We start from the raw sequence: 12,459 nt of genomic DNA on the forward strand, positions 1-12,459 counted from the left end.
GCTCTTAATATACTGTCCCACACGCAATCACGCACTACTTGATTGGCTACTTCACTCTGCCCGCGAGAGGTACACGCTCCACTTTGCCTCTCCTGATTGGTTTCACACCTTCGCTTCAGCTTAGCGTTACATCATGCTTCTGGCATCTTGTTATTGCGTTCCTGTTTTGCTGATCTTGACGCTTCTTCTTTTAGCCTGGGGTCAGAGGTTCACTTTCTCACAGCTTGCTGTAGGCCTGTTAAAGCGCCCATGCTCGACCCCCAACAGGGGATGATTCTGTGCTCTCCCATCGTACGGAGACCTCTTGAAGAGACTGAAACACGATGAGTTTGGCTCCACCAGCGTCATACCTGGAGAGCAATAGAGGAGAATTAGCACAAACATAATCAGCACCAAACCCGGGTATCCCAGGCTACACCAACACAAACACTGAGTATAGCCCAGTCGAGCCAGATATAGTGCTGCTTCTCATGCCAGGGGACACCTTTTCTTTGCTCAGAATAGTGTTTTTACTCATGTGTTAGCTCATGCGGCTCCCAGACGAGCTCAGTATCACACCCTGTAATCTGCTCCATCTCCAGGCACGTATTTGAGGAAGTGTCTGGGACTCCCCTTCCACATGGGGCAATGGTTTTTCCAGACAGATGAAAGTTAATGGCCACCATGATTCAGGCAAGTGATTCTTGTGAAACCAGCTCTGGGATGTTGCCTAGCAAAACAAATTCTGTCAGCACAGTCCCATGCTGTGACGTGGTACCGAGTATGCCACACTATATATAAAAACCAGGAAGCAATCCAAAGGGAACGGCAATAATTTAGCTCTGCTGAAGACCATACACAGAGTACAGTGATGCAGAAAACTACTCCTGGCTGCCTCTTCCAGCAAATGTAAGTAGTTTTCCTTTTAAGTTAATTCTAATACAACTGCACTACAGTTGGGATATTCAGTGGCAATGTGGCGTTCAGACTTATTCTCCTTCTCTGTATATTCTTTGACACAATTCCAGGAGGAATTTTAAAGGGAAGTATTTGTAATATAGGATCCAGTAAGAGCTGGAGATATTTCTGTGTACCTCTAGACTACAATGGAGCACCAGTGACAAAGGAGAAGTTATTATTAACTGGAATATGTAAAGTGTCTCAGGAGAGCAATTTCTGTGGAGATAAAACCCAGTATGGATGAAAATGCAAAGTGCTCCTTCAGGAAAGCTCTGGTGAGCCTGAACTGAGGTTTGTCTGCAGAAGGACTAAGCATAAACTGTCTAGGTGTCATTGTCCACGCACAGTGATCCTCCTGTGGGTGACTGTAATGAATACCACAAGCAGATGCTTTAAAACTGTAAATAGATGGATTGGCTCAGACTACTTTCTTCACCAATTCTGGCCATTCTGATAGGGTGGGAGCGGATGCTCTGGAAACATCCCCTGTTCCCATTCCCACTCAGCCCCATCCCAGGCATGATCCAGGCTGTACAGAGGGAGGGCAGACACCTTCCCTGCCTGTCCCTACCCTGGTGCAGGCAGAGGGAAGGGTACCCTCAAACCATCCGTATCAGAAACGGATATGCCCTTTTTCCTATCAAACATCTGCAACCACCTGTGATGCTGTGATCTGTGAGCTTCTTCCTCATCCCTGCCCCTTGGTCCAGGGTGTCAGCTGTTTGTTGTGCCCAGATTCCTTAGGTGGCATGAAAAGCCTCCACAACTCAGGATAACCTGTAGCCTGCTGGTTGGGACACCCAGGAGAGATAAACATCTAAATCCCCTGTGGCGAAGGAGGAAATCAAACCTCGTTCTGCTACATTCTGGATGAGAGCTTTAACCACTAAATTATAGTGTCAAAGGGGTGGAGAGAGGCAGGAGGGAGCCATAGCAATGCTCCTGTTTCCTGGGGCACCTGTGGCTTGAAAGGAAGGATACCACTGGCACATCTCTAACAGAAAGCAGGAAAGCATCTTCCATCCAGAAACTCCAGTTCCTTTCCAATGTACATTGTGCTATTATGCAAAATGTTGGCAGTGTTACGTAAAATGCTGATGTTTTCAAGAAAGGAAGACATTAAAAACACACTGAGCTCCTTAGCATCCAGATGGGCTCCTTTGGGCCATCTCCTCTGACTCTATCAGCTGCTCAGCTTCCTTTTCTAGTGCTCATCATTAGAAGAGCTTATGGGCTCATCACCAAGACATGGGGTGCAAGATAGGACCCAGTGCCCAAAAGTTCAGGGCTAAAATGCTCTCTGAACAGCCAAGATACAGTTCTGCTGTAAATCCAGCTATTGGTGTTTTCTTCCTTTCGAACTTCTTATGTATAGAAAAAAAGGATGGAGAAAATGTATGAATGAGGCCAGTTCTCTGGAGACATCTGGTTATATCCACACGGCAAATCTCTGTTTGATTTGGTTTGTTTTCAATGAAGCTTTAGTTTGACATTCTCCAGAGATGTAAAACCCCAAAGTTAATGTACTGCACATTCTCCTCACTCATTCAGCTGCTAAAAGCAGCTTAGGTTTGTTTACTACTCTCCATGTGGAGATCTCAGCTTCACATTTAGCTGAGTCCTGTTCCCCAGCATGTGGATCTTCAGCGCACAGCAGCATGAGCCGGGTTACATGTACTTGCCAGCATGTAATCCACAACAGTTCACAGCAATAATCAGTTGTAAAATGAGCAAAGTTCTTTACTGAGGCATATAATTTGTCTCCTCAAAAATATGCTTAATGACAATAGACACAGAAATAGGCTGCAATAAAACAACGATAGAGCATTCTTAATGTACCTTTCCAAAGGAGCAGCTTGCTTGAGTAACAAGATTCGACTGTAAACACCACAGCTTGGTTCTCTTCTGCTTTTAGTTAGTGAGTTGTACAAGCTTTCACATTGTGGATTCAAATAGCTCTGTTCCAATAAGTATTAATTTCATTGATGCTCTGTATAGAAACAAATGGTCAAACCAATAAGCTCAGACATCAATATTCAGAGGTTAACCCTCTTCTTCACCACTTCTTGCATCTTCAGCAGTGAAGCAAAGCCACTTCTTGCTAAGTGAGTGTACATCAAAGGGGCTGCACCAGGACCAGTATCAAAGCCCCCTGAGTGCATGGAAAGAGCAAAAAACCTTTGATTTCAGGAAGATTTTGCTTTCTCTAGAAAATGCAGCATCATTTTTCTAGTTGATCACTGTGGAAAACTACAGCAAGACAAACTGTATCACAGCTCAGCTGAGGTACAGGACTACATTTTCCCTACCTCTTCCTCAAAGGATTCCACTAACAAGTTGGCTCAGATACTTAGAAAATAAGATAAAAGGTGCGTGTGAATCTTGGATGAGTCAACCTGGTACAAATCGAGTCTCTACAAGCAATGGGAATCCTAGTCTTACAAAAGTTGGCCTGGTCCTTTTTGTGGGAATCACTCACATTTACCATTTTCCCATTGTCTCATCAATATTAAAAAGCAAGTAAGGACTTAAGCAGCAATCCAGACTTGTAGGGTGAGGGCACTGGAGAAGCTCAGTGCAACTCCAAGGTGCTCACATCAGTAATTCCGAGAACCTGCATAAGGAGATAAGTGCTCAGATATGAATTGCTCCATTTATCCACATCTCTGATTCCCTCAGGCTCATTGAAACATTCTCAGCAACTGATACCTTTCCTGAACTGTGGGCCTCTAAACTGGCCACATGCTGCAGTCAAGACCTGCCCTCTGCAGAATGAAACCAAAGACCCATCCCATGTGGTTACGGGTGTTTCTCCTGTTTATTGCATTGCCAGATGGCATCTGCCTTCCCCGATACAATTCCTGCTGACTCCAGATGGGTGTTACCATCAACAGTCTGTATTGATACCCACTTACGCCAGCATTACTACCTGTGGCAGCCTTCCTCCTCCCCTGCCTTGCTCCCTCTTCCTGCTCACATGTTTGTTCTTCCTCTCACTCACTGCTATATAGGGACCAGTGCTTATATGGATCTGAAACTGTAATTGCTGATCTGTGATAGTTGACTTAATAAGCAAACTTAATAAGCATGATCTTTACTCCTTATTGTAGTTAATGAAAGAGTACAAAATGTCAGATCTTTGCAGATTCCCATCTGATACATCATTCCTCTAATGTCTGATAATTAGCCATTTCTTAGTGTGCCATCCATCTATGCATGACTTGACTGCAGTTCCATTTAGTCCTCGTTTCCTTAGCTTGCTCCTCTATAAAAATGCCTCATAGAAAATTCATGATTTAACCAAGTTAGCCTTTTACTGCTCTTGTAACCTTCTCCTACACAGGGATAGTTCACACTTGTACCTTTTCAATGCAACATTACACAAAGTAATACCTAAAATATAGCTAGGCACTTTACAAACTACATCCTTGCTTAAGGTAAGAGTATGTAAATGCAAGGACAGATCCTGAGCTGTTAGTCATCTCCAACCAATTCTTTATGTCATGCAAAGCTATAGTTGAAGTTGATGGATACTTTGCAAGTATAGAAAATGAGTAGAGCCTTGGGATGCAACCCTGGCTTGTTAGATTACTTCAGCCTGTTGATATGAAATGACTGTGATGCAAAACAGCTCAACTGAAGCTGCCCATTGGGATGTGAAGGATCCCCAGGCAGAAGTGAATTATTACAGCAAGTTGGTTTTAGGCTTTGTTAATGTTACTGAAGAAAAAGAAAGTTAAACAGTACAATGTTAGCAGCAATGCTTGAAATGGCTCTTGGCTTCCAGTTTACTCCCAAAGAAATGTAGAGACAAAATAAGGGCATTAGAGAAATGCTTTGAATGGTGCTGCAGCTGAGGCTGAGCTCCACCTGGGGTTTCCAGCCACATGGCAGCCTCACAGCCCTAGGAAGCCCCACTCTGGCACTCAGATCCCAAAGCTCCCAGGCACTGGGAGCTCCAGTGCGCATGGGGATGCTACCATGAACCACATCAAACCAGAGACCACATCCCTTTTTAGCAGAACATTAAAGCCCTGGGCCTCTGCAGCAAGCAGCTCTTTGCTTATGAGGCTGTAGCAGGGACTGTGAAGCCCACCTTTCCCCGGTAGCCCAGCATCTTTACTTTATTGCCTATTCCCACACTGTGCCCAGGGATTCAATTTTACTTAGAAGCTACAGACAACATATGAATGTGTATGAAGGATTGTGCTAATGACAGGAAAAGGAAATTAAATAGGGTAATTCTCAACTACTGATTCAACTGGGACATCACTTGGGATAGCATTCCCATCAGTTTATCACTTTGTGTTCCAGAATGAGTAATAAATATCACGTTTACTATTCTACACAGCACAGCTGGAATCAGTTTTCTTGCTGCAACACTAGTGAATGTATTCTTCATTCTGGAATTGACCCACAAAGACCAGCAGAAAAAACCCTTGCATAATGAAAGTAGCCCCATTCTGAGCAACTTTATTCCCAGTATTAGTCCAGAGTCATTCCAGTTCCCTGCAACGATCCCCTCTTTAACTAGAATAAAATGCTATCACCTGGGTTTATAGGAGATCTATTTAATAGTTGACACAGTCTGAGGATTTCCCATACTGAACGCCTCTGAAGCTGCATAACCAACCAATGCCACAATGATGCTGGAGTGTGGAGGATGCCAGCATATGTCTGTACAAGTGCAGGTACATAATAATTTGTCTGGAATCTATCCTACTAATTTCACATTTAATTACCCTTTTTCACATGTGTTCTAGGTGTTCCTCCCTTACGGGCATTTCTATGGAGAGAGACCACATGAAAGACCTCAGAAGATACCTGGTACTTAAATACATCCAGTACCTTGTCCTGTCTTCTTCAAACGCTGTCAGCACATTTCTGGGCCTGCTGGGCAGTTTGTATGCGATAATCCTCCTGCAGTCTGAAAAGGTTTCATCCAAGTCCACTGCAGTTCTCATCTCAAGCCTAGCAAAGGCAGACATCCTGGTTGCTGTTAGCATCATATCTGAGATGGCTGTAGGGACATTGGGTATCAATATCTTATCTCCAGCGTTCACATTAGCTCTGCTGCAGAACCTCCTCAGTGCCAACACTCACATCAGCTGCTTGCTGCTGAGCTGCGTTGCCTTCGAGGCTTATTTGATCACCTTCTTTGCCACAGAGTCTCGGCATTTCCGGACAGTGACAAACGCCAGGCTGACTTCCAGGATCATCTGGATCCTGGTGACTGTGGAGTGTGCCCTGTTCCAGGCAGATGACCTCCTGAAGGCTCCCACCCGCAGCCCATACGCTCTGTTGTTTCACATCTCCAGCATGGCCACAGCCTTCCTCAGGTCCCTCAGTTACATCCTGGGCATTCTTTTAAGGATTATCAATGTATACATCTACTACAAGATATTCTTTAGCATGTCCAACAGATCTACACTAAAAACAAAGTAGTGACACCCAACAGAACACACTTCAATGCTATTTCAAACTGTTAGTTTGAAAACTGCTCAATAACTAGCCCCAAGGCTCATGGTTTGGCACACCATGGAGTTTAAACCTCCCTGTTTCATGATGGTGTTGAGCCTTGGCTATTGTGAAGAGCTTGGGGCTGGGGAGCTCCTTGGCACTGAAACACAACAGAGTTGGGCTGTGGGTGCTTGTGTTGAGAGCCTTAGAGCACCACAGGCTTGCTTTGATTGTCTGTAATCAACTTTATTCACTTTATAGGTGAAACAAATGACATTTCATAAATGGTTCCAAAAGCTAAAGCAACCCAAATATTTTTTATATAAAAAGGGTGCTTAGAGTCTGACTCAGAGATCTGCAGAGCCAAGAGCTGTATGGTCGCATAGTGAAGACATGATCTATGTCCTAAACCATCTCTAACTCAGGTGACCCACCAGACTCAGCAGGTAGGATTGAGGGACATCTCGTCATCAAGCTGATCTAGCCTAACTGGATTTGTCATGCAGGTGGTATCAGCCCCTCTGTGTGAATCCCCAGAACAGACACTGCCACACCTTGGTACATGCCTCGAGCTATTATTGAGGTTGCTATCACAAAGTTTTATATGTTATCTCACATCCCCCTTCAGATATAAACCAGAGGTGGAAAACCAGAATGCAGTTGTTTGCTGCAGCCCTAAAAGGGGGGAAGAGAATATAATAAACCCCATGTGTTGAGGGCTCCACATACTGTACCCAGAGGGGTCATCAGTGATTTCAGTGGCCATGGGTTTGGAGACAGGGAAGTATGTGCTGTGGTTAGCAGGGCTGTTCCAGCTCCCTTGGCAGTGGTGCACAAGACCAGGGGCATGGATGTCTCTGGCTGCTGATGTATAACAGAGCTGTTACACAGCTGGTGATTCCTATGGTCTCCTCAAAGCACTGTGAGGTTATCAGTGAAGTACTCCAGATACCTCAGACATTCCCCAGTGCACAAGTGGATGTAGGCACTTACAACTACTTGTGTACATTGCATGGGAGATGGACTCCAGTTTCAGTAAAAGACTGATTTACAGATATTGAACTTGTGTTGTATGTTCTGCAGTCCAAAGACCATAAAAGGTGGAAAGAAAAGTAAAATAAGCCAATCCTCCTTCCCTCCATGCTGCTTTCAGACCTTCAATACACCTTGCCAGCTTGAGCATCGCAATAACCTCTGCCTTTTTGAGAAGGATGTGGGGCACAAAACCCAAACATGATGAATTTCAGCTCTAACCTTCCCTCCATCAGCCTGCAGTAGGTCCTCACTCTCAGACTGGTACCAGCAAACGCCTGACATGCCCCAGTGGTAGCGATTGCTTTGCACTTGGACTATTAGAGCTGAAAATCGGAGCTGTAACCTCTTTCCCAAGCGCCTGTAGTTCAAAGCGATTCGAAGCACAGGAGCTGTCAATTGATGATCATACTTCACAAACACAAGGCAAACAACAAGCACAGAGGAATTTCCTGCTCTTTGCTCGCCAGCCAGCACCTGAATTTCACAATCACACTCTTTGTAGTTGGTCTCAGAAGAGTTTTCCTCTTTCACCAGATGAACTTGACCGAAAGGCAACACCCGAGAAAGGGGCAGAGGAACCGGATGCACCCATCATGCTGCTGTGGGAGAACCACCTCTCCCTCCGGCTGTCTTCATTGCAGCCAGTCTAAATGAAACTAAACAGGGGTTTTATAAGTCAGATAAAGTGAGAACCACTTTAGTGAATGGCAGATATCCCAGTCCCAGGAGTATGCATCCTACACTGGGATTTTTCATCCTACAGTGGGAGTATTCTGCCCAAGTACAGTTGTTTATGATCAATACCTCAGTGTTGGAGATGCTGTGAACAGTGCAGGGCCAGAAGCGAGTGAAGAGCACTTGGCAGTGCTTCTTATCAGACTGAAACACTACTAAAGGCTGGTTACCCCATAAAAGCAGAACAGAAATGTAACCAAGTCACTTGAAACAACCTTTGATGTATGCTGCCTAAACAAAGACGATTCCTTCTGGAAGAGGGATGTCTGGTAACTTGATGCACTGTGGTACACTAATTCTGGAGGCCTGAAGTGCCACATTCAGGAGAGACAAAATGCTGCTTGAAGTTCTGTAATTAATAAAACTTCATGTTTTTTAATGTGTGTGTGTTAATTATAACAAATGTGTAATTTTTCTGAGGATCTGCTACACTGCTGGCTCCTACAGAAGCCCATGCAGATGGCTCAGTGTCTGTGAATGGACCAGAGCTGTGTTTGGTGCACAAGGCACACAGGGTGTTTAATGTTTGAGTTCACCCCTTGGCTCATGCATTTTTCTGCCTGGTTATCCTGACAAGTGCCTCTGCCCTCAGGACAACCCTTTTATTTAGGGAATTATTGAAGGAAAACACTGAGCATGTTTGGCTTAAACAGCAGGCACATGAAAAGAATGGAGCCTATAGCAAAATACAGCAGGTATTTACTTGTACCTGGAGATGAGGATGCTATGTACTGCGGTGCAGCAGGATCAAGCTGTGTGTTTATGAGTGGGTCATACCATGGGTCATACCTTCTTCTTCTCTCTTGCCTATGGTGACATGGGGTCACAGAGCTTTTAACAACTCTTTTAGTGAAGTACTGTATGGGTAATAATTTGATGTAGCTTTTAAATTAGGCCTTGTGCAAATGGAGTGTTGTGTAGCACTTTGGAAGCTCTCCTGGCTCCCAGTGGGTCATATAGACATAAGGGGCCAAAAATGCTGCCTGAGCAGCAAGCAGAGAGAGATGCTGAGTGGGAAAGAAGGAAGATAGGGTCATTTCTCAGGTTGTTGCTTAGTGTCCTTGCTCATAGATCATTCCCCCACCTGGTTCAGGGGATTGGATCCCCACCAAGTCCTCCACAGGCAGGCAGACAGGTGATTACTGTGTAAGAGCAATAGGAAGACCTTTCCTGATCATTGTAATTTGTTATTATTAAAGGTTTAAGTCATTCTTTTTTTATCTAGATATATTGGTAATGATTAATGAACCAGTTATTATAGGGGATTCATGTCCTGGGTGCCTGCTCTGTGCCTGATAAAATTGCACAGCCACTTCAGCATCAGTCATGGCAGTATTCATATCAAACCAACAGGGCTGTGGTGCAGAAAAGTGAGGGAATGGAGCACAAGGTGACACTGACTTTTGAAGGCGGAGAGTCAATCAACCATACTGAGATGCCAGCAAGCCGCCTGCAATGCTTGAAAGCTGTCCCAACAACCCAGCTCCCCCATATGCAATGGCAAGGGAATGATTGACACGTTGCAGCCCTGGGTTGACAAAGATGGGAACAAAATGGAGTTACTGGAAGGTGTTGATTAGAGCTGGAAACTGGGACTTTTGCTGGGTGACTGGGAGCATGGCAGTCTTATAGTCTTATAGAGCCTTATAGTCCCACACCACCAGGGAGCTCTCCTGCATATCAGGTTTTGAGCTCCACTGGAAACTGGGCATTGTTCCCACATCTTCATGACAAAATAGAGGATTTTGGTACACTACCAGTTTTCAATGAAAACCCTTAACAGAAAACACCCTGCAGACAGCTCTCCTGTGCCCTGATGTACTGTGTCTTTTCTATTTGCCTCCTCAATCTTACCTCAAGACCTTTGGGATAAGATACATTTACAGAATGAGTTTATCTTACTGTCTTCCAGCACCAGGACATGTCTTTCAGCTGGACTGTGAGGTTAAGCTTTAAATGACACCATTCACTTGTTTCTGATATCTTTTGGGCACCAAAGGAATTGTTATTCTAACATTCAGAAACAACCAAAATTCACATACTCTGGAAAAAGTGAATCACCTAATACAAGACACTGCACAAAATGATGACTAAACAGAGCTGAGGCTTTCACACTGTGTAAAATGAGAGCTCAAGAAATGTCTTCTCAGTCCCCCATGACTCATTTCTGTAGGGTGAATGAGCATGGTACTAATGGTAAGCAATCTAGCAACCAAAATGGTGTTAGTTTATGTTAATCCTATAACACTCCCATCAAAATGATGGTTATCAGCCAGACTAAACTTGCTAAGGGTCCCAAAATGTTGTGTTGGGCACTTTTTTGTATCAGTTTTTATTTTATGGGAAGTCACTGATGGAGAGCTATTACAAAATACTATTAAAACCAGGTTATCTATATAGCCTGGCAGGAAACAACCTCTTTCCAGAGCTGGGTGACCTGTTATCCTGCTGCTTGCTCTTGTATGTGCTAAGAGCCACTGAACTCCTTGATGCCCTCTCCTATTCAAAACCTGAGGATTATGAACATAGAAACAAAATCCCATAGCCCTGTGATATTTTTAAGCATCTTCTAACTACACATTGCTCTGAAAGGCAAATGAACCCCCAAATAGTATATAAAATAAAGAAGAACCCCCAAAGCTTAGGGACTGTCCCCATTCTGCAATAGTAACCATGGACCCCATAACCATGGCTGCTCCCATTACTTTGATTGCTGCATCTCCACCTTGATGGACTGGCAAGGAACATCACAGGAAGGTGCAAGCCAGGCTATTGGGGACTTCTCAGAGGCCTGATTTGTCTCTGACTTCAGTGACTGTGAACCAGGTCTGGACTGGAGCTAAAGACTTCCCCCATCTGACACAGTTTGAAGGAACAGAGGTTACCAAGTTGCGTCACCCCCTCACCAAAGCTAAGACAGGCGGAAATACAATGTTAGGTATTACATTTGCTTAGCTGAGATCTGCAGACAAGATGTTTATCCTTTCACAGCCAAGGTTAGCAAGGCTTTTATTAGCAAAATCTTAGACCACATATGACTCCTTAGCACAGGGACACAGAGAAAACCCAGATGACCGAGAGACCTGTCAGCAATGACAGATGCATCTCTTGACACAGCATCTCTTGATGCTGCAGATGAAGAGGGAGCTCAATCTGCTTGATCAGATCAAGCAAGCTGATGCATCCTTGTATCTCCTGTCCTAAATCTAAGCAGTGAAAGCAAATTACACATCACCAGCAGCTTGTCCCTATTGCCCCAATTCTGGTCAGCTTGTCAAATGTAGGGGAACCAAATCTTACACAGGATGATAGAACAGATAAACAGAAAGCATTTCCTTTCCCCTGTCAGCAGAAAGCTACCAGGAAGCTTGAAGATCCAGGCTCTACTCATGGTTTCAGTAAGCAGCTTATGGGTGTTGCAGAGGGGAGACCTTTCTCCTGTCACCCAGGGCTGAAGAGCTGCTTTGTGCACACCCTGCAGTGATGGGTTGAAACAAATCCCCAAGAGGATGAGCAAACTTAGCTCTTCCCTGTGTTGGTACAACCTCTGCTGTACACAACAGCCTGCACTGTGAACCACCCACCATCAGCAGTCAGGCTCAGAGGGATGGAGGTGCTCCATAGGGATGCTCTGTGCTCCAGGGCCAAGTGCTGGGGCAGCAGACCAACTTATTGGGAGATCTGCATAGCTGGAATCCCCAGAGCACTTTGCAGTCAATGACAGAGCTTCTATTCACTATGTTTGCATTGTTTGCATCCTCATATGAAATTTCACAGTCATTAAAGGAAAGGGGATTGTTCTACAGCCTCCTAATAGACACAGGCTATTTATTGTTTTCACTTGAACTATGATTCCTTAAGAGATGGGGGCTGGTTCATGAACCAGCACATCTGACCCTACATGTAGCTGAGGCTGCAAGGTCTGGCTGCTCTCAGTGACAAGCTCACAGACCCTGCCATGAGCTTGGAGCTATTTTCTGCACCAAAATGCTACAGCACTTCTTCCCCTGCTTTCATGGGCACTGCAGACCCTGCTGTTCCTTTGGGCACCTGAGGAAGCCCACTGCATCCTCTCTCTGACCATGCTGAGTGATGCATATGATCAGCTCAAGGGCTATCTTTGGTGCATGAAATAAACAGTAAGGCATGGGTTAGCCCCGGTGGGTGGAGGTGTGAAACCCTCCCCAAACCTTCCATCCTCTGCTGGCTGCACACCCTGAACCTTTGTGGCCCAATCGCTTTGTCTTGTGATGCTAAGAACCAGCAGTGCTCCTGAAGCCATGAGCAGAG

The 12,459-nt window shown here is 44.9% G+C and overlaps 1 protein-coding gene across 1 annotated transcript; it reads left to right on the forward strand.

The window, feature by feature from the left end:
- Window positions 1–759: 759 nt before the first annotated feature.
- Window positions 760–8,552, forward strand: LOC117436314 (uncharacterized). Its single transcript, XM_034064318.1, has 2 exons — window positions 760–888; window positions 5,703–8,552. Exons 1-2 carry the CDS (start codon window positions 851–853, stop codon window positions 6,382–6,384), a joined length of 720 nt encoding a protein of 239 aa, XP_033920209.1. The 5' UTR covers window positions 760–850; the 3' UTR covers window positions 6,385–8,552.
- Window positions 8,553–12,459: the final 3,907 nt, after the last annotated feature.

This window comes from Melopsittacus undulatus, chromosome 6, assembly GCF_012275295.1.
Source record: "Melopsittacus undulatus isolate bMelUnd1 chromosome 6, bMelUnd1.mat.Z, whole genome shotgun sequence".
Classification (NCBI taxonomy): domain Eukaryota; kingdom Metazoa; phylum Chordata; class Aves; order Psittaciformes; family Psittaculidae; genus Melopsittacus; species Melopsittacus undulatus.